The 23697-nt window shown below is 36.8% G+C and overlaps 1 protein-coding gene across 4 annotated transcripts in view; it reads right to left on the bottom strand.

Annotated features, from left to right (window-relative positions):
* Positions 1-23697, bottom strand: part of LOC121874566 (PH and SEC7 domain-containing protein-like) — an 84410-nt gene that overhangs the window by 59737 nt on the left and 976 nt on the right. For all 4 annotated transcript variants that reach the window (XM_042378760.1, XM_042378763.1, XM_042378761.1 and 1 more), the window contains exon 2: positions 4923-4989. In XM_042378760.1, the coding sequence (XP_042234694.1) occupies positions 4923-4989 (67 nt within the window). The remainder of the gene's footprint in view (positions 1-4922; positions 4990-23697) is intronic.

Here is a 23697-nt window from a genome sequence, read left to right as displayed (position 1 = left end):
TTCCTGGTCTTACAAGAAATCCAGCAATGTCAATTATATTATCCTAACTTTAATCTGAGGTATTATTTAATACTAAATGTTAAAAACCCTGGAAGGGAGGATTGGTGGGGGGTGGGGGGGAGGGTTGGGACTGACCGCGCGGTTGGAAGAGGGGGGAGGCAAGGTGGGGTACTTTGATTGACAGATAGTGTCGTGAAGATTATTTTTTTTTTTATTAACTGAAGATATTTGTTTTAGCTCATAAAATTCATACAAATTACCCGGTCAGAATATAATTTACATTGCTGGAATTCTTATAATTTGATGATCATTTTGAATATAAACATCATATATTTTTCATTAAACATACAAATTTTAGATAAAATTTTTTCTCTAGGTAACTATGTTATCTTTTGTGCAAAATATATGACATTTATATTCAAAATATTCCTGGTCTTACAAGGAATCCAGCAATGTCAATTGCATTATCCTAACTTTAGTTTGAGGTATTATTTATTAAAATTTAGTGGTTTTCCCCCAAAAATTTCTCAGAGGGAAGAGCCAGCAGTGTAGTGTGAGAAGAGGGGGAGGGAGTTGAGTCCATTATTTGAATGGACATTAACTTGGCGACTGTATTTCTCTATTTCTCTTAAGTATTAATTGTGTGCATGTACCATCATAAAATTAAGATGTTATTTTTACTACAACATAGGTATGTGCCTTCAAAAAGTGGAGTTTGGGGGTCGGGCCGGTTTCTATTGGAATTAATCCCATATGTTCTGTTGTTCACTTCACGCGGATTTCACTTAACACGGGACCCTCTGGGTTCTATTGACCGCGTTAAGTGGGGTACAACTGTACATGAAAGCGCTTGGGTACTTCGTGTTTTCTTCTTTCCTTGTGGTTATAAGCATATACCTGGATCACGCACACCTACAGTGATTTACTTGCACATTATATATATATACAGTCAACCCTCACTTTACGCGGTCCCACATTCCGCGTTTCCACGTTTACGAGGTGCCCTGCCGGAACCCAGGATGCTCACATTCCGCGGTGCGTGTACCCCTTTACGCGGAGTGCGGCTGGCAAGCCGGGCCATTTTTGGATCCAAACCTCCCGCCATCCGCCATGTTGTGTAAGCGGCGCGAACATGGTGCGCACAAGGTCGCCCAGTCATCAAAACATTACCAGTTCTTCACCCGCCACCCACTACAGCCAGCCCAAGTCAGTGATAGTGATAATTATAGTGAGGATATGGACTTATATGAACTTTGAGGGGTTTGACAAAGAGGCCCTGCAAGCCTCTGTGGTGGATAGTGATACAATTGATACAAGTGATACAGGTGAGGGCCAATAATCTGCCCTCTGCCTCGGAACCAACCGCCCATCCCCGTGTGCCCAGCCATCTTTTCTACTACAATGTGTGTTAAAAAACCTATTATTATTGATATTTCTTAATTATTAATTGTGTTTAAATGGGTTCGTCTCTATTCACTCAATCCCATATGTTGTTATTCACTTTTGACAAGGCTTCTCACTTTCCTCTCATGTGTAATTCTGTGGGTTACTTTAACTGCCAGAAGTATATATATATATATATATATATATATATATATATATATATATATATATATATATATATATATATATATATATATATATATATATATATATATATATATATGTATATATATATATATACAGTTGTACCCCACTTAACGCGGTCAATTGAACCCAGAGGGTCCCGCGCTAAGTGAAATCCGTCGTTAAGTGAACAACAGAACATATGGGATTAATTCCAATAGAACCCAGCCCGACCCCCAAACTCCACTTTTTGACGACACATAACTTTATGATGGTATGAAAAAACAAGTAATATAGAAGAGGTTAGGTTAGGAAAGATAAAGGTTAACATAGGAAAAATAAAGAATAGGTTAAAAAACGAAAAATTTTGTGGAACACTTACGGTAGTAGAAGAGATGGGTCGGCATACGGGGATGGAGGCTGGTTCCGAGGCAGAGGGCAGATTACTGGCCCTCAGGTGAATCACCATTACTAGGTGAATCAGCATCACTGTCACTTACAGTTGTCAGGGCTTCCCTGACAAATCCCTCAAAGTCAACTTCACTTTCACTATCACTGGCTTGGGCTGGCTGTGGTGGGTTGCGGGCGAAGAACTCGGTTATGCTTTGCTGACGGCTGGCTTTGATGTTGTCATGATACACCGTGATGTACGGCTCCATAGCCTGCACCAGTCGGGTATGGAAGACTTCATAGCGTTCATCGTCATTGTCGCGGGAAAGGACGGACTTAATTTTTTCTGTAAACTCTATGACACACTTAATATCACTATGACTTAAACTAGGTTCTTCGGAGAATGACGCACCTTCTTCCTCCTCTTCACTGGCGTGTTCTTCTTCCAACATCTCGTCGGCAGTCACTTCAGGATCTTTGATCACCTCCAGGATGTCTTCATTGGTGGTCTCGGAGAAGCCTTCAGCTGTAATATTGAGCGCAGCTTCTCTGGCAAGGTCCACTGCTACTGCAACAGTCTGAACCTGACCAGTCACAGGTTCACTCCTCCTCTCACCTGGTATGCCATGCAACACATGTTTCCATGCGTGACGAATCGTAGCAATAGTCAGCAGATCCCATGCCTCCACCAAGAAGTCTACAGCTTGTTTAACGTTAAACTTCTTCCAAAATTGTTTGACGAGAAGTTCTTGAGTCACCGCCTCTTGTTCCTTGTCCTCGTCGCTTTTGCTCTCGCTGTCGGTGTCACCCAGCTTACGCAACTCATCCTTGGTGTTGGTAGAGTCGTTCAGGAGCTTGAACTTCTTTGCAGAGTACGCAGCTTTCACATTGCAGATCAACTCCTGGTCCATGGGCTGGATTAATGACGGAGTGTTGGGAGGAAGGAAGACCACTTTTACGTTGGGGTGACGATCCATAAGTAGGGGCGAGTGTCCAGGTGCGTTGTCAAGGAGCAACAAAATATTGAATGAAACATTCTGTTGCTCGCAGAATTTCTTCACGTCGGGAACAAAACAGTTGTCAAACCAGAAGAGGGACAGAGAAGAGGACATCCACGCCTTACGTGCGGTTAGCCAGTGGACATTAAGCTTGTTCATGTCCATATTCTTGTAGGCGTGCGGCTTGCGGGCTGTGTGAATCACCGATAACTTTGGTTTACAGGTACTGGAGGCATTGGTGGTAAACAGGACGGTGATGCGTTCCTTCTGCAACTTCCGACCCCTTACCTTGCTGGCAGACTGGACAACGAAGGTCTTGGAAGGTAACTTTTTCCAGAAAAGACCAGATTCGTCCATGTTAAACACCTGGTCGTCACTGTACTGTCCTTCCTCCATAATCTCACGTAAAAACGGAGGAAAATCTCTAGCCGCCACACGGTCAGCACTCGCTTCCTCACCACCAATGTTGATGTTGGTGATCTTGTTCCTCTTCTTAAACCTATGCAGCCAACCAGAGGAAGCATTGAAGGGTTTGGGCTCAGCAATTCCCAGTTTACGTGACACTGCTGCGTATAGCTCACGTGCGTACTCCTGCACTGAGCGCGTGTCCACCGCCATGTTGCGTCGCGCCTGACGAATCAAATAACTCACCAGCAAATTTTCCACTTTTGCCAGCACCCTGTTCTGGCAATACCTGATAGATGAAGCACCTGCAGACTTTGTGATTTTCATGTGCTCTTTGATCTTGGCTGCATCCTTCTTGATCGTGCGAATCGTAGATTCGTTGACGCCATGCTGGCGCGCGAGATCAACTTGCCGTCTTCCTTTCTCCAAATCTTGAACAATTTGGTACTTCACCTCGTAGCTTAATGAACGTCGTATCTTCTTTGGCTTAGTGCCGCTGGGTCCAGGTAAGGAAAGGTCTCTCTCTGGGGGCGGTGGTGGTCTGGCGGAAGCCATTTTACGGAACAATGGATGCGCGTTTACACGGTGTGGCCTTGAGGGATGAAACTGCCGCAGCTAGGTCAAGCATCGTCTCTCCTCCCTCCCTCCCTCCCTCCCCGGGGTGGTCACGTCATAATACTTTAAGCCAATTACAGCTAGCAGCAGAGGGGGGTAGGGATGCATGGCCAATCACAGTCCGATACGTCATATGACGTCAGTGATAACGCAACAAAGACACACACTGCGCAACCTTACCGCGCGGCTTGCCCAAGCGGAGGGAGGAGGAGGGAGAGGCGGGCGGCGCGTGGGCAAAATCCAAAAATAGCGTCTCGAGCTGGACACTCACCGCGTTAAGTGAAAGTTCAGCTCTGGCGAGGCACCGCGTATATGATAAAACGCGTTAAGTGAAACCGCGTTAGGCGGGGTAATACTGTATGTATGTGTGTATATATATATATATATATATATATATATATATATATATATATATATATATATATATATATATATATATATATATATATATATATATATATATATATATATATATATATATATATATATATATATATATATATATATATATATATATATATATATATATATATATATATATATATATATATATATATATATATATATATATATATATATATACACCGGTATATATATATATATATATACACCGGTATATATATATATATATATACACCGGTATATATATATAAAGCAGAACATTGCTTTTTAATTACACCAACCTCAGTTACAGTCCTTGATCTTAATTCCCAGGTACTTAAATGACCTAACATCCACATTAAAGTACTACAACAGCTGGATGCCTAACTCAGATCTTCATCCCTACAAATACAAAACTAATTTTGACATTATCTGACCATATTATGCCAATGTCTCAAACCCTCTTTGGAAAATTTGGCTAAAATGTGATTGTGAAATGTCTACTTTTGGGCCATTATTTGTAAGGACACTAATGATCTAGTCACTGGCACAGTATATTGGACTGACCTTCCTTTGTGGTGAAGGTGATAACCTCTTGCCCATTGACCTCCCATATGATGTCACCTGGAGCCAGCTGCGAGAAAAAAGGTATATAGTCTTACCCCAATTCATATTACCAATCTCAGGAATTGCTATTCAGTTTACAAGTGAATAAAAACATTTATTGTGATTATCTCATTAAACACTACTGTAAATACAGTAATGTATAATAGTGGGGCACAACTTGTACATACTGTAGCTTGTATAACTCTTAACAGAGTCATTAAGGGATTAATCAGTCCTTTATATCTGTGTGACTTCATCTTTCATAACCTCTTATTAATTCTCCATATTTACTCACAAGCAATAATCAAACATGCTGAGGAATGTTTATACATCATGTATAAAAAATATTCTCTTTATTCAAAATTCATGCAGCTCTACAGAGAACTTCTAATCAATTCTTCAATATTTAGAGTTATAAGGCAAGGAAGGGCTGTTGTACACCGATAACACAAAGTTGCCATTTACTATATCTGTGTAAAGTACTGTATAAGCTAATTCTTGGAAAAAATCTTTCCAATGCTTTTTCACATACAGTACTGTACTCACATCTTATCATGATCTTATTGAAAAATAATCTCAAGGCCTGCTACATGATACAATTAAAAAAAGATATACTATATCCCAATGGAGCCAGTTTCTGAGCATACACCTTTCACCATGCTATGAAACTGGAGTTTCTCAAAAGGCTTCTAAAAAAGACTGCAAATCCAGCAGTCGCCCTATAGTATATATCCAGTGGCCAAGGTAATATGTGACTTTCTTGTTACTGGTGTGAACTACCCGAGTCACAAATCTGCTACAAATTCTACAGACCAGCCATCATCAAAAAATCATATTCATAATTTGTTTGTTTTTTATATGTTTACAAGCTAAATAACCAACACCCAACACTATTAATGCACTTAATGTTTTTTGTTTTTGTTTTGCCTGCTTATAGAGTGATACTATATCTCTTGAATTTATACCTTATTTCAAATACAGTACAGTATTTCAATTCCAGCTCCCTGTTGAGGCATTCATACCAAGTACTAATGCTTCTTGACAAAAGATTGTTGGGGAAAATAGTTCTTGTGTTTCCACTCATTAGATGCTTCTTCAACAATTTATAGAAAAAATCAGTTACTCTACACACCATGCTATGCTGCCCTACCTAAGGGTGTCCTATTTTGGTCCCTAAAAAACATTCCAGCACAATTAACTCTAGGTAATGGTATTACCATGCTAAATGTTGCACACTATATAACACAGGACTCTGTATGTTGGGAAAAAATATGAAAGCAAAGACAAGCAACATTAAGTGTTCAGTACAATACTAATACACATCTTAATGATTATAATAATATACTCTAGTACTAAACATGGCACACAAATTAAGCATAAAAGCAAGAAGCAAAAAATTAAAAAAGCAGCAAACTAATATTCATCAAGAGTAAAAAAAGAAACTGCACATACGGTTTGTGGTTAGTGAGAGCGATACCCAATTAGAGAGCGAAGTTTTTGTATTCTTGTTTCCAGCTTCAGTGTAGGGCCCTGGATTGAGCATTGTATTTATTATAATTGCTTCTGGGCCCTGGACTGAGCATTACAAGAAGGTAAAACACAGTTAAACCTTGTGGTAAATGATGTACTGTACCCAATTACAATATATACACACATGACAATATAAAGTTACATCTGCAGCCTTTGGTTTTGATTTAAGAAACAAACAGGGACAAGTGTTTTCAAAAAACATTAATACATACATGCACATAATCCATCATATTTTTTATGTGATTCCATGAAATTTATGACTTTTTTCATGTATATACAGTATATAAAGTCAAGGAACTAAGCAAAATTAACTATTGTAAATATAATTTCTAAGAAGATATAATACTATTGCTCTGGCACTTTGTAGAAGAAAAAGAATGCAATCCATCACTGTGAAATGAAGGCATTATGTGTTTATCAGGTGAGTTGTAGCTGATGGTAAAGTGCTATTATTTAGGCTTTTATATAATTATCTGTTTCTTCTAATTGTGACATGAATGACCTAAACAATCTTTTACTAAACTGCCAGGTTAAAAAAAATTCCATACACACTACATGTAAAATTTTGTTGAGTTATTTTTAATGTAAATTAACCCATTTTATAACCATGGGGAAGAAATGAGTGACCAATGACTCTGTGAGATAATTTTCTGTTAAACACCCCAAGGTAAAACACACCTACAACCAAAGCATCTTGATGAGCGAATGCCAAGATACACTGTTTAGAATTAGGAGGACAAGATAGGACACTGCTTTTTGCTGCATACTTAGAGCACTTCTCATCCAACAGAACCAGGACAAAGGAAGCCTACAGGTAGGAGAATCAATTGTGGTGAGTGATGTTTATCTCCATGATTATTATAAAGTATTGAACAGTCGGGTTAAGGCAGAGATAAGAAAAGCTAAGAGGAATAATGAACTGAAGGTAGTGAGGCAGGCAAAGCCAAACCCTAAGGGATTCTTCTAAAAGTATCAAACTAAAACACAAGACAAGATTGGACCAATACAGTCAGATACTGTACCAACAAGCTAACTGATAATAAGAGAGAAATAAGCAATAATCTGAATCGTTACCCTTTCAAGGGACACCAGATGCCCTACTGTCAGTGCCATGGAGATAGCCAGGTGTTTGGGTGGGCTAGCTGATTAGGTAATTTAGGCCATAGTTCATATTCTGCTGCCATTGTACAAGGTTATTCCATCGCCTGCTACTGTTTTTGCATACAATTTGTATTATGCAGTACTGTACAGTACATAACTGTACCAGGACACAATCAACCAAGACTACAGTTACAGCAGTATTAAGACATAAAATGTGATAACAGTTCCCTATACTGTACTGTACGTTCAGTAATTGTCAAAGTACTGTACAAACATTACTGTACATAACAAAATGGACTGTGTATGCCTACTGCAGGCTAGTGTGCAGAGGTGTATGTAATATAGCATACAGTGTGTGTACAATACCTCCTTCATGGAGACGGAGGAGAGAGTGACAGTAACACCTACTACAGTAGATGGTACAGTACAGGACAAAGGCAGTATAGTGTATAGTAGTCTATTTTGTTCATTAATAATATATTGTAGGTGTACAGTGGTGTTTGCGTAAATAAAACTCTGTCTGCCTTTGCGAGATGCGTAGCTTAGACTCCCAGAAAACTTTTCCCAGCACCCGGAAACATTCCGGAGATGCAATATGAGTAGTCTAGACTCTAGGAAAACTTTTCCCAATAATGTACCCCAAAAATTCTGCGAATGCGCAAATTTTTCCTGGGATGAAAAATTTGTCTCCATACCCAGAGGAGCTCTGCACCAATTATTCCAGCTAACATTATATCACTGTATCATTTATTGATACGTACAATAAAGAACTTTCTTTTTGGGCTACATTGTTCTAACCTCAGGTGTGTCAGTTTCACATTGTGGCTGACAGCAAGACAGGACTTTTGTCTGCAACTATACCAGCTGCAGTAAAGGGTTAATTAATTATCAGTAATAAAAACTGAGAAAACCAAAAAACTTTTGCCTGCTGACAAATGTAACAGAGGCTGAGTACAACACACAGCACCTTCATAAAGGGTCTATCTACATTTGTTGAAACATATACAGTTCTGCATTACAGTGATCCCTCGGTTAACGAGCGCCTCGGTTAACGAGATTTCGGTTAACGATTTACCTTCCATAAGATTCTTAACTTCAGTTAACGAGCAATCCCTCGATTAACGAGTTTTTTACGAGCTGACTTCAACATGTTTTCGCTTGCATTTGGCGGTCCACCAGCTGTAGTATTAATCCGCCAATACAGTAATCGGTTTTAGGGCTTAAATTCCTTACCCTTTTAGTAAATATCAAGAAGTTTATACTATTCAATAATTTTAAAAGTTTAATATTAACTTTTTTAGTCATTTTAACAATTATTGAACATAATTGAAGGTAAAGAAACTACAGTAGTTTCTGGTGTGCCATCCAGCCTGTTAACACACCAGACGGGCGTTAGTCTCTCTCTGTTTTCAGTGGAGGTAACATCTTGCTTGAGACTCTCTTCAACTAAACACTTTTTTTCTGTGTTTCCAAGCAAATTATTGGTCATTTTGAAAAATTTTTACATATTGACAATATATAATGCAGTGCACTGTTGATTTAAAGAAAATAATCTTGAATTACACCAAGAGAACTAAAATTTTATGGGTGAAATGGTGCCATGGGGTGACTTCTCTTCCACCCCAATGCCTTCTCTTCTCCCTTCTCCTCCATCCCCATTCTAATTCCCATCATCATCATCATCATCATCATCCAGGAGCCTTCTACATACACACCTCAAAGTAAGTGTACTTTTCTACCTTTTTTGTTGAATTTAGGCAATTTTCGGTGAGCTGGAACCAATTACCCAAAAACCCATTGAAACAATGGTTTCGGTTAACGAGTTTTTCGGTTAATGAGCAACCTGCTGGAACGGATTGTGCTCGTTAACCGAGGGACCACTGTACATTAGCAAAAGGAAACAAAAGAGAGAGAATACCAATATAGTACAGTACTGTATATCTGTAAGGAAAATAAACTATAAGGATCACTTTCAGTTTGTATTATGGAAAGTTCAATTTCAGAAAATATGTAAAGCTCATCTGGAATTTCAATACCTGTATTAAACAGGGCTTAGGTGGTGGTGCGGTTGAGATTAGAAGTATCTATCAGGAATATTGGGTGCTAATTAAAAACAACAGGATCACAGGTATGAATTATAAAGTACTAATTATTATACTTGGGTATGAATTACCGTATTTGCCGGCGTATAAGATGCATTTTTTTTTAATGTATCACAAATTACCCTGAGTCTAAAGCGCCCGTATTACGGATGGGAGGCCGAGCACCATAGGCGGAGGTGCCTAGCTAGGGAGTCTGGGACGAGCAGTAGTCCACTAAGCACAAAAAACAATTTAATAATAATATTACTAATAATAAAATACTGAAAAACAAGCCAAATTATCACAATCTATTTTCACAAACTTATGGCAAATTTGCCCAAGACATAAATAGTGGCTTACATTGGCTTAACGGCAGAGGGAAGCTCACAACATCTCACTGTACCTCCTTCCCTAGCAGATGTAACCCACACCAAATACATGTCTTAAGTTATTTAAAGACTATACAGAGGGGTATGCTATAACGAACGGATCCTACTATGAATATTCCTATAACGAACGGTTTTAACTATAAAATTGAGAATGCTATAACGAACGAAACTCCTACAACGAACATTATTTAAAAAAAATATTTTTTTTTTTTTTACTAATTTATTGTTTTTTTATTACAAGTATTAATGATATTCTTTATTTCAGGGGTTTAGATGCATATTTATGCACTTTTTTACAATTTTTACAATTTTATATTATGTTTTTCAGTATTAAGTGGTTGTATTTGGGGGCCTGGAACGGATTAATCCTATAACGAACGAATGCTATAACGAACAAGGTTCTAGAACCAATTAGATTCGTTATAGCATACCCCACTGTATTACCTTTAAGAAAGATGTTTATTATCTAAATGAAAAATGCCCCGAGAAAGATTAAAGAATTGTTAACAGAAAGTTCAGTCGCCAGTAAGCCATTTGCAATGAGTCAATGACGCCAAAACAATAGCGATGGTGCTACACCCTGGTGGTAGCTCGCGGCAACACAAAACATCACAGCTAAAAATACGAGTTTCACATCCTGCTGGTAATTTTCTTGACCAAAATATAAACAAGCCACACAGCTGCTCTGATCAGAGGTAGAGTTAGGTTAGTATAATATTACTACTGTATATATGATTTCCTACTTGATTCTGGTATATATTGTATTTACATGCACAAAATCATGTTTTCCCCCTACAAAACAACTTTAAAATTACTTTCAATAATTGTATGATGAAACGAAAAAAAAAAATTTCCACAAAATATCCTTGTAAAATAGGGGTGCGTCTTATGCGGTGGTACGTCTTATATGCCGGCAAATACGGTATAAGGTAGTGTAATTATTATACTTGGGTATGTGTCAGGGATCTGGATTTGATACTGCTCACCAGAATTATACTGTACTGCATTCAAAACTGACTATAATGATGGCACTCTACCAAGTTTTGCCAACCTCACTCACCATATTAAGTTTCAAACACAAAAGATTACATCTTCAAATACCTATGGCTGAAAATCAATCAACTAAAGTTTAAATCTCATTTTAGAAACTGATTAGCATTAATGAGGTTGGATTTCCTAACCGAACTAAATGTAACCCAAATAATGTTCAAAATGAGGTTCCAACTCTGATCCATGAACTTTCATGCAAACCTGATACACTGTATGGGCAATGATGAACTTAATTCATCAATATTTAAAAATGGCTCACACAGTGGACAGTTTGCCATACTTAACATTAGCAATTTCTAATTGTAAATTTTTTTTCTTAAAATCTTTTAAAGGTCTTAACCCTTGAGGGATTAGTATCACACTTAGATATTATATTCTATCTAATGAGAGAGAATTTTATTCAGCTAAAAAAAAAAACCCTTAACATTAAATGGGTTAATCATTATCAAACTTAAATTTATGGCATTCATATTAAATTCCCATTAATTGATTACAAATTAAATACTTTAGGTATTTTAGTTCTTTTTAAAGGTCTAACACAACAAAGACTTTATATACAAGTGCTTATAAAGGAGACATCTTTATCATTGAAACAAAATTCCTCAAGCCTTAAACTTAGAGATTTTATTAAAATGATGAAGTTATTAATACTACAGTACAGGTACACTGTAGAAGTAAATCAAGTAAATAAAAACAAACAATGGCTCCTTAACTAACAACACAATGAGGAATATTAATGTAAAAATAATGAGAGGAATTATGGCTAGAATTGGTGCCAAAGCTAGCTCAGTTGCAAGTTAGAAATGGCTGGAAGAAAGTTCAAGGAGCTATTGCCTTTATTGACTGAGAGGACCTTCTCTACAATTAAAAAGGAAGTTGTATGCAACTGACATGAGAAGTTTGATACTACACGGCAGTAGAACACAGGCAACTGAAGACGACATACACAGGCTTGAACCAGTTAAAATGACAATGGTGAAATGGACATATAACATGAGACAGGAAACCATATTCAGAGCTAAGAGGGCAACTGCGTATTGATAGTGTGGGCGAGGTATTGTGCAGAGGTTAGCTGAGATGGTTTGAGCTTGTGGAGGGAATGAAGGAGACCAATTGGATCAAGGGATACCTGAGTTTCAATGTCAAGGGAAGGAGAACTAGGAGTAGGCAAAAAATAACAAGGGGAAATATTGTGAGAAATGCCTTCAGAGATAATTACCTGATAAAGAGAATGTAAGAGACTACAGCTTGGACACCTGCCATCAGGTGTTCACTAATAACCCATGCGAACATCAACATGGATTATAGCCATATAGCAGAAGATGATGATGATGAATCCTACCATTCATACTTACCCAAGCCTTGGTTAGGTATAAGGTACACTATCAAAGAACAATAAGCAACTCACAATTTTTACATTCTTTTTCCTGCAATAAAAGAATACTGTATATTCAAACAACATGGCAGTCATATGAACCTTTTTATTATTGGTAATGATTAGGGAGAGGATTTTTTACTATATTTCTAGGAGATCTTTACTACCATATTTGTTTTAATACATAATCTATCGGGGGAACAAGGAAAAATGAACATAAACTCTTAAAAATAAAACTTCAATCTCTATAAGAAGGATAACAGCTACTTAAACTATATTAGCAGCAGAAGTTATGGTGCTAAACCATTTATGTGAGCTTACGACATGAATCAACAAAACCTAACCCAGTACAGTCTCTGTAACTACAGTAGTACAGTCCTGTTGATTGAATCATTAAACTTCTTATTAAGATTAAAAAATATTTGTGCATTTCACAAGCATATTTTCCTTACCCCCCCACTCCCCTTCTAGTCTATGCATTAAATAACATTTATCTTTTCACAAAGTTAAAACAAAATAAAGTAACAAACCCTCCCTTTGACCTTTTTTTATATTGGTTATTAATACAAGTACAGAAAGCATACAGTATGTCTGGGATCAACACTGCACATTACGGGGAGCTTTCATCTGACATCACATAAAACTGACCCCATAAATGCTTGTTAACAACTCTAAAATACAGCATACATACCTATAACACTCTGCTTAAAAGTATGGGAAAAAATCTCCCATAATTTCAGTAGTCAGAGATCAGAAACATAAATTCTTACCCAGACCTAATACAAGGTATTGTCCTGATCACTGAACATTGTTGTGACATCCCATTCATTACACCTGACCATTAGCTGCCATGTGAAATACTGTACAGGTATTCAAATTCAAACAGTACTGTACATTCATTAAACACATGATCAAGCAAGGACTCATTTGATATTGTAAGGTAAACCACAGATACATTATACCTATACAAAGAGGTGTATGGTCAAATACCATATACAGGGCCTGACACTTACCTTCCTTCGTTACACTTAATTCTATAGGTACGATCACCCGGAATTCATAGCCATTCCTTTCAATAACAAAGTTTAAGGTAATCACAAGGCATCCAAATTTTCTCATAAAGTGTAACACTAATCATGGTAGACTACAAACAATATAAGGAAAATGGCCAGGTTTAAAACTCACTAAAAAACCCATACAACCTAAACCCCTAACTTAATAAATAACAAGAATTATATTTCTAAGTCATGTTGTATATACTTGCTTTGCTATTGTTGCAGTTTAGCAGAGTTCTTAATAATACTGTACTGTATAGCATGAAAGGAAAGATATTTTTTTACAAAACAATCTAAACACTAGAGGAGGTTTCTGTGCATTTGAAATATTGTTCATCAGGAATGGGTATTCCAATAGCTATAGAACAAAAAACAAAGATACCACTGATTAGTGCTACCAAACAAAGAGATTGTTTACATAAAACAAATTACATACAGTACTGAAGTACAGTACTGTACACTAATGCCATGTGCCAATGTGTACTCTAGTGAATTAAAAAAAATCCCCTTGACCTGTCTGATTTTAGCAGGAATGGACATCTTAGCATTGCTCAATTTGGGTACATTCCAGCTAATGTTTGATACAGCTAGTGATAACTTGTATTAATTCAGCAAATTGTGCAGAAGCAACGGAACTTTGCATTTTGACTTGCAATGAATCCAAGGGGGTGTCCAATAAACTAACTCACACAGAGGTAATGAAATTCTATATACAAAAGTATTCAGAGGTACTGTATTTAATTTTTTCATTTATTTTCATCATGGTGTGAGAAAAGGGTATCACATGAATAAACAAAACTTCACCAATGAATGATAATGTATACTGTACCCATCAAGGACAATAGGGTAGTACAGTACACAGGCCTCCAGCTTCCTTTCCCTGCCAGTGTTTACTTAAAAAAATATATGGAGAAATTTGTGTATTGTAAGGTTTTTTATTTGAGTAAAAAACTAAAAAAATTTAACTGGTGATTTGCATCAGTTCTATCTATGTCAATTATGGTAAACACCATTCACAAATTAGAGGACAATTTTGTATTTAAGTCTTGCCTGTTTGATATAAAGCTGTTTTTGCCACAATGAGAGCAGAAAAGAATTCAAACCAAGCACCAGAATCAATGTCTTGTGGCAACACTGCTACCAGCTGAATGTGCAAAGCGGCAACACTGTGCTCCAGCCATTGAATCCACTTCAGATGCATGTTTGGCCTGTCATTGAGTGTCAAGTAATATACAGTACCCATATACAGTATAGTACTGTACAGTATGTGTGTTCATTTACTTTTCTTTTATCCTCTTCGCCACTGACCAGCTCATTAGCCATTTGGGCGGTCGGTTACATCTCTGTTATGAACTGTTGGCAAGTATTGGGCATGTACTGATTCCAGGATGTATCTGTACCCTCAACAGTGTTGGTCAAGTCTGGTTTTGAAGCTCACACTCGGTGCAGTCACAACATTCTCTGGCAGCACCGAGTGTGAACTCTTTCAAAACCAGACTTGATCAACACTGTATCTACTTTCATATTTTATTTGTTTAGTATTAATTTGTCGAACATTTGTCTCTAATATTTGGGTCTGTGCTTAACCGTTAGTGATTACTGCATGGTCTGCATTTTTTATTTGTGCACCATACATTCAAACTTCCCACTTTTTATCCTATTCCACCTGATGCTCTGAGGGCCTTCATGTCTCTGCAGAACCCACACAGCCACAATGTATTTAGTTTGAATACTGTACAGTACTGTATTCTATATTTCTTTGCATTTTTTATTGTAATTCAAGTGGTATCAGGTACAGTATGCTGCATTGTATTCATAATTGTGTATTGACAACAATTAACCACAATATTTGGCTGAAAATATACTAATTGAGGTTTGGAAGATGCTTACTGTCCCTAGAATATTAGTCTTACATGAAATGGACTTTATTCTTATAGGTGTTCATTATCATTTTCATCATTCTCAGAAATCACAAAATTACATCATCTGGGAGGTCCCCCCAAGGGACATATCAAAGTCAAAAGGTTAAATTAGATTAAGGTTTCCATAAAATTTGCCCCAGGATGTAACATCACCCATCTCTAAGTTTAGGGGAAAAAATATTCCTTATTAAATGTCCTACTCTCACCACCTTTTCTAGGAATACACCCCCAATATAAACCAGTGACTAACAGTACATACAGTACAGTACAGTAAAGTACAGTAAAGAAAAGTCAACAGACTTTTGTTTCAATGTTTTATTCTTTATAGGACACAAAACATATACTGTAAGTTCCCTTTAAAAATAATTTTTACAAACTCTTGAATTAATTTTTGGGAGTTAAGTAAATTATGTCCAAAATACAGTACAGTAGAGTCTGGATTTACGCAGCTTTGGTTAACGCATTTGGTCATTTACGCGGTGCCTTGCCAGAATCGAAATGCTTTAATTACGCGGTAAATTTGGTCATTTACGCGGGAAGCGGCGCAGGCAGGGTGCGCACAAGGTCGCCCAGTCATCAAAACATTACCGAGTTCTTCACCCGCCACCCACCACAGCCAGCCCAAGTCAGTGATAGTGATACAGTGGTCCCTCGGTTAACGAGCACAATCCGTTCTAGAAGGTTGCTCGTTAACTGAAAAACTCGTTAACCGAAACCATTGTTTCAATGGGTTTTTGGGTAATTGGTTCCAGCTCACCGAAAATTGCCTAAATTCAACAAAAAAGGTAGAAAAGTACACTTACTTTGAGGTGTGTATGTAGAAGGCTCCTGGATGATGATGATGATGATGGGAAATAGAATGGGGGTGGAGGAGAAAGGAGAAGAGAAGGCATTGGGGTGGAAGAGAAGTCACCCCATGGCGCCATTTCACCCATAAAATTTTAGTTTTCTTGGTGTAATTCAAGATTATTTTCTTTAAATCAACAGTGCACTGCATTATATACTGTCAATATGTAAAATAAATTTCAAAATGACCAATAATTTGCTTGCAAACACAGAAAAAATTGTTTAGTTGAAGAGAGTCTCAAGCAAGATGTTACCTCCACTGAAAAGACACAAAGACTGATGCCTGTATGCTGTGTTGGCAGGCTGGATGGCGAGCCACAAACAAGTGACCCTACCTTCAATTATGTTCAATAAATGTTAAAATGACTAAAAAATTTAATATTAAACTTTTAAAATTATTGAACAGTATAAACTTCTTGATATTTACTAAAAGGGTAAGGAATTTAAGCCCTAGAACCGATTACTGTATTGGCGGACTAATACTACAGCGTGGGGACCGCCAAATGCAAGCAAAATCATGTGGAGGTCGGCTCTTAAGAAACTCGTTAATCGAGGGATTGCTCGTTAACCGAAGTTAAGAATCTTATGGAAGGTAACTCGTTAACCGAAATCTCGTTAACCGAGGCGCTCGTTAACCGAGAGACCACTGTAGTGAGAATATGGACTTTGAGGGGTTTGACAAAGAGGCCCTGCAAGCCTCTGTGGTGGATAGTGATACAATTGATACAAGTGATACAGGTGAGGACCAATAATCTGCCCTCTGCCTCGGAACCAACCCCCCATCCTCGTGTGCCCAGCCATCTCTACTACTAACGTAAGTGTTAAAAAACCTAATATTATTGATATTTCTCTTAATTATTAATTGTGTGTGCATACTATCATAAAATTAAGATGTTATTTTTACTACAACGTACTATTGTGTCGGAAAAAGTTTTGTTTGGGGGTCGACCCAGTCTCTATTTCAATTAATCCCATATGTTCTGTTATTTCATTTACGTGTTTCTCGTTTTACGCGGGCCTCCACGGGTTCAATTGACTGTATAAATGCAGACTTTACTGTAGGTGTAAAATTATGGGAATACCAGAGATAGGGCCAAATACATATTTGTATTTGCAAGTACTGTACAATACAGAAATATTGGTATTTCCATTTTATTTGTACAGTACATGTACTACAGTATAGTCTTCATTTACGCGGTCAATTGAACCCATGGAGGTCCGCGTAAAACGAGAAACGCGTAAACGAAATAACAGAACATATGGGATTAATTGAAATAGAGACTGGGTCGACCCCCAAACTAAACTTTTTCCGACACAATAGTACGTTGTAGTAAAAATAACATCTTAATTTTATGATAGTATGCACACAATTAATATTTAAGAGAAATACAGTCGCTGGTTAATGTCCATTCAAATAATAAACTCAACTCCCCCTCTTCCCACGCTCGCTGGCTCTCCTCCCTCCCTGAGAAATGTTTGGGTGAAAACACTAGGTTTTTAGGTTTAGTAATAAATAATACCTCAGACTAAGTTTAGGATAATATAATTGACATTGCTGGATTCCTTGCAAGACTGCAAATAATTTGAATATAAACGTCATATATTTTGCACAAAAGATAACATTTTTGCTCTCTAATAAAATTCTTAAATTAGATCTAAAATTTGTATGTCTAATGCAAATTTAAACTTGTTTATATTCAATTTAATCACTATCTTATAAGAATTCCAGCAATGTAAATTATATTCTGGCTAAAAACAAATATCTTCTGTAAATAAACAAATTATATTTCACCCAGACACAATACGTTACGTACGTTGTAGTAAAAATAACATCTTAATTTTATGATGGTATGCACACACAATTAATATTTAAGAGAAATATCAATAATATTAGGTTTTTTAGCACTTACTTAGTAGAAGAGATAGCTGGGTACAAGGGGATTGGGGTTGGTTCTGAGGCAGAGGGCAGATTATTGGCCCTCACCTGTATCACTTGTATCACCTGTATCACTATCCACCACAGAGGCTTGCAGGGCCTCTTTGTCAAACCCCTCAAAGTCCATATCCTCACTATCACTATCACTGACTTGGGCTGACTGTGGTGGGTGGCGGGTGAAGAACTCGGTAATGTTTTGTTGACTGGGCGACCTTGTGCGCACCCTGCCCGCGCCGCTCCCCGCGTAAATGATGGAATGAGCCGCGTAAATAAAAACTGTCGGTCTGGCAAGGTGCTGCGTAAATGACCAAACGCGTAAACCAAATCCACATAAATCGAGACTATACTGTACAGTATATGGAAATAATTTAAAGTTGTGCATGTACAGTACAGTATTTGTATTAATTCATATTTGGTGCTTTTATTTGTCGTATTTGCTTCAAATACAGTTAAAAAACAATACCTGGTTTTAATTTCCTCCGTACATAATCCAAAAAAAAAAACCCAATCGATCGAGTCGTCCCATGTATGGGAATAAATTCCTTGAAAACCCTGACAGTTGTTTACTTTTTAAATTAGCTTGGAAAGCATAGAAATTTTATAAGCAATATACAGAACTTAACAAAATACAATGCAACACCAGGCACAAGCCTAAGAGAACAATCGAATGAAAAAAGAAAATAGTACGGTATATTGTGTCACATGACCCACATATAGCAGTGCTGTACTGTATGTGTGTTAGTACCAGTACAGTACTGTATAATGCACAGTATTGTATATTAAAAATGTGAAAAAAAATGTTAAAACCATACTGCAGTAACAAAGCTATACAGTACAGTACAGCAAGTGTTAGCAGCCTTTATTTGGGCTGCCATAAAATGAATTGCAATTACTGAAACCTGCACTAGTGGTGACTAAAAATATTTTACATTTGAATTTTCAGTAGTACATTACATGAAATGTATGGTAAAATAACTGTATACTGTATTCATAACTAGAATTTATCTACAGGAGTATTTGAAGGTTTATGTTAGGCTTGTACTTGAAGCTTTGTACAGTATTTGTCTTTTATTTTCATTTGTGGCTTTAATATTTGTACAGTGGGGTATGCTATAACGAATCTAATTGGTTCTAGAACCTCGTCCATTATAACATTAGTTCGTTATAGGATTAATCCGTTCCAGGCCCCCAAATACAACCACTTAACAGTGAAAAATTTCTGTGGAAATTGTAAAAAATACGGTACTTTATCTTACCTTAGTGTAGTTAGTATGCAGGACAGGAGGCAGAGGGGGAGGGGGGAGGAGAGAATTATGGGGAAGAGGTGGAAGGAGAGGAGTCATCCTTCCTAGCCCTCTTTGGTGACTGTCTTACAGGCACTTTGTCTGTTTATTTATAATTTCTTTCTTAGTTTCAAGGGTTATTAGCTTTCTCACTCGCTTTTGACGATTCAATGTTACAATTGTACACTTGTATAACAAAATAGTTATAAAAATAACACGAATTTCCACATCAAAAGACGAAATTTCAACAGGTTCAGTAGTGCACTGACTACACAATGAACCAATATGGCGCCTGACGCTCTTTATGTGAGCCGCGGTACAATAATATTCATTAGCCAGATGAAATAGTCCTGTATTCATCTGCGTTCGTTGTAGGAGTTGCGTTCGTTATAGCATTCTCAATTTTATAGGTAAAACCATTCGTTATAGGAATATTCGTAGTAGAATCCGTTCGTTATAGCATACCCCACTGTACATCATTTGTATTTGAGGATTTCCAAAAAATAAATATTTGTATTATTGTTTTATTTTTATTTTTATGGATTACCGTATTTACACAGAATTTATAGTTGTATTTGGACATGTGTATTTCATTCCATCCTGTAAATACCTGCAATATAAATAATGAGCGGGTGCTATTGGTGAAACAATTATAAGTGCATTCAACACAAATCAAAAAACCAAAACTAATTTGACTGAAGAAATATGCTGAGAGTTGTTGGCTCAGATTAGATTGGCTCGGCTACATGCGTGATTGGTTACAAAACAGTCAATAAAGTACTGTGCACTTAATTTGTCCAGATTTGCTTATCCTCAGCTCACAAATATTCCCAAAGTAGCAGATACTGATACATTCCAAAATGGGTAAAAGACATGGCATTGTCATCGCCACACAAAAATAACATAAAAGTGATATTACACAAGGCTTATTACTTGGGCTTTTTTTTTTCGAGAGAGAAAAAAAAATATCTTCCATGGATATATTTTCGTAATATTTGACGAAAGTAGTCTGGGTTTTGCATTATCTATAAGGAATTTCTCCTCAGAAGATAAAAGCTTTCTTACCTTGGGAAAATTACAAAAAATAATGAGGTAGCTATGCATTTAACATAATATCATTTTTTACATAGCAAATACGACCTTGCAATGCACACTATGTTCAGTCTGTTGGAATAGTTCCTTTCATATAAAGGAATTTTATTTTATTTTAGAAGAATAAAATAAAAATTAATTTTAGTTTTGTTCACGTAATGAACAATAAACTATAGAAATATCAGTAACTAAAATATATAAAATAGAAGGGAGTTGCATTTTAGTTTAGAAGAATAAAAAGAAAATAACTACTGTACAGGTATAATATTTCTAATTATGTTTTGCTAGGTACGGTAAATTAAGTTTCTCCATTTACTATCTATGAAACAAACCAATGCTTGATCTCAAAAGCTAAACAGCAGAAAATATAAAAAACCATAAAACTTTTCAGTTTTATGGTTTGCACGAAACATGTTATTCCTTTAGTTTTGTTTTATTTTCTTGTGGTATGAGAGGTTGTGTTTTCTACAGAGAAATTTCCTCAAGTTGGTGCTAAGATCAGACCAGTCTCATCAAGCACAATACAGTACCTGTGTTACTGTACCCAAATTTCTTCATATTGGTGCTAATGGCACAGAACAGTCATCAAGTACAGTACAGTAATAGCCTTTTTTTTTCTACTGGTGCACACATTAGCACATTACCTTGATGTTGGTACACATTACCAAAAAAAATCTACACAATGATGTAAAGAATTAGGAGGAACTTTGCTTGGGACACCCCTGATCAGTAGAGATTTTCATAAGCATACAATTTTGAATATAGCTCATTTTTCCTGAACGTAAAGCAAAGAGACCAACCCAGTATTGGGTTTTATATCTAGAAGTGTAAGTAATAAGAGTGCAGAGGTCTTATTGCAACTATATCTTGTGCTAGTCAGGCCGCACCTCGATTATGCGCTTCAGTTCTGGTGCCCTTATTATAGAATGGACATCAATTCACTAGAGTCGATGCAGCGAAGAATGACGAAAATGATTCCGGGACTTAGAAACCTTCCATATCAAGATAGGTTAAAGAAACTAAACTTGCATTCCCTAGAAAGACGAAGAGTGCGGGGAGATATGATAGAAGTATTTAAGTGGGTGAAAGAAATCAATAAAGGGGATATAGATAAAGTTCTTATAATATCCGAGCAGGATAGGACTCGAAGCAACGGTTTTAAGTTGGATAAGTTTAGGTTTAGGAGGGAGATAGGAAGGAACTGGTTCACAAATAGGGTGGTGGACGAGTGGAACAAGCTTAGCAACTTTGTAGTAAGTGCTGGAATGCTGGAAAGTTTCAGAAGGAGGCTGGATAGATTCATGGATGATAGAGAGTGGTAGTAACTCTCGACAGGAGCTGCCATGCACAGGCCAACCGGCCTATTGCAGACTCCTTATTTTCTTATGTTCTTATGTTCTGACACGAATCTCTCCAAAACTACTGACTTCAGTGTTTTGTTTTGTTTTGTTATGTTTTTCATAATCAGGTAGCAGACAGATGATACATGAAGTTATGTTACCTAGAATCATATTATACCATACCCACTTCTAGAGGGCCATGGAAAAGAGGGTTATAAATATTAAATATATCTGTAAAAGGGGCCCATAAACTTATCTTTTTTGGGGCCCTAACCAGCTCTTAATGGCCTTTAACTTAAGTGATCTAGCCTATATTCTGTTCACCTGAGGCTTGCAAATGAATCTAGGGTCAGTTTGTAGCAAGGCAGCTGATTGGCTGATGGATGTAATTTAATACAGTGAGGTCAATTTGTAATAAGGCAGCTGATTGGTTGGGGAATGGACACTTGAAGAATCACTACAGTTCTTCATTATCTAATCTATTGTATTTATATTACGTTATTTTAAGAAATAATAACTTTTCTCTGTTGAACTCTGATAATTTCCACACTTGGGGAAGCAAAAATAAGCTTGTAAAATGCTCTGGTAACATAAATATCATGAAGAGAACAAGAAAATAAGAGTAAAAATTTTCAGCTACATCCTCCAACTTGCTCCATGATGTCACAAGGGAAGGTGGAGTTTACATCCCATGCTAATTTTGCTTCCCCGAGTGCAGAAATTATCAGAGATTAACACAAAAAGTGTTTATCCTTAAAATATCATAATATAAATATGATAGATTAAATACTTTAAAACTGTAGTGATTCTTCAAGTGTCCATTCCCCAACCAATCAGCTGCCTTATTACAAACTGACCTCACTGTATTAAATTACATTAGGTTAGGTTAGGTTAGGTTTTTAAGGTTTGGTAGTGTCCCCACAAATTCTCTCTAATTCCACGCCCTGTCCACTTTTGTGGGCTTCAAAATTGTTGGATAGGGGGCATATCTTCATAATCGCTCATTTGAACAAAAAATACCATAAAAGAAAATCGAATCAGAATTACATTTTATATAAGAAACAATTTTTATCCTTAAGTCCAGGTCATGTGCTAAACTGATTAATCACTAAGGTTTTATCTTCTATGGACAAATTTTGTTAGGTTGTTGTTGAGGCCAAATGACTCTCACCAAGTAGATCCTAACTAATAATTTTAAGTGTCTTGTAAGTTAAATGTCATCAGCTTGCCAACTGATTATGATAAATGCATTAAAATCCACAATCCTGCAAAGTTAAATGATGAAACATAAGCTAGAAGAGGTTGGTCCTCTTCTCTTCATATTTACCAAATTATTTGTTCCTGAAAATCAACTCAAGAGAACATAATATGTATATTATAGACTTCATTTGGGGAAGGCATTTCTTTGGTTTCATGCTTTATCAAGAATGAAGAGCTCAAGTACAACATTACTAAAATGTCTGCTTTCGCTGCTTTTAAGTCTGACTCTAGTTATTTCCAAAATTAGGGGTGTGGTAGTGGATATTAATTTACACCTACAACGAAAATATATTCACACAGTAACCTATGACAAGTGGCAGTCAATTTAACGACGAAGAAAAGAAATCTCAAACTAATACCACTTGAATATACAACTTGTGAGGTTGATACTTGAATAAAGATTTCAGAAATACAAATGTTTGTCAACTAAACTAAACTAGGGGAAAAATCGGAATACTTAGAACCATAATCTTGCC

Source organism: Homarus americanus, unplaced genomic scaffold (genome assembly GCF_018991925.1).
Source record: "Homarus americanus isolate GMGI-L3 unplaced genomic scaffold, GMGI_Hamer_2.0 scaffold34360, whole genome shotgun sequence".
Lineage (NCBI taxonomy): Eukaryota > Metazoa > Arthropoda > Malacostraca > Decapoda > Nephropidae > Homarus > Homarus americanus.
Note: the sequence above shows the minus strand (reverse complement) of the source record. Positions and strands in the feature narration are given on the sequence as shown.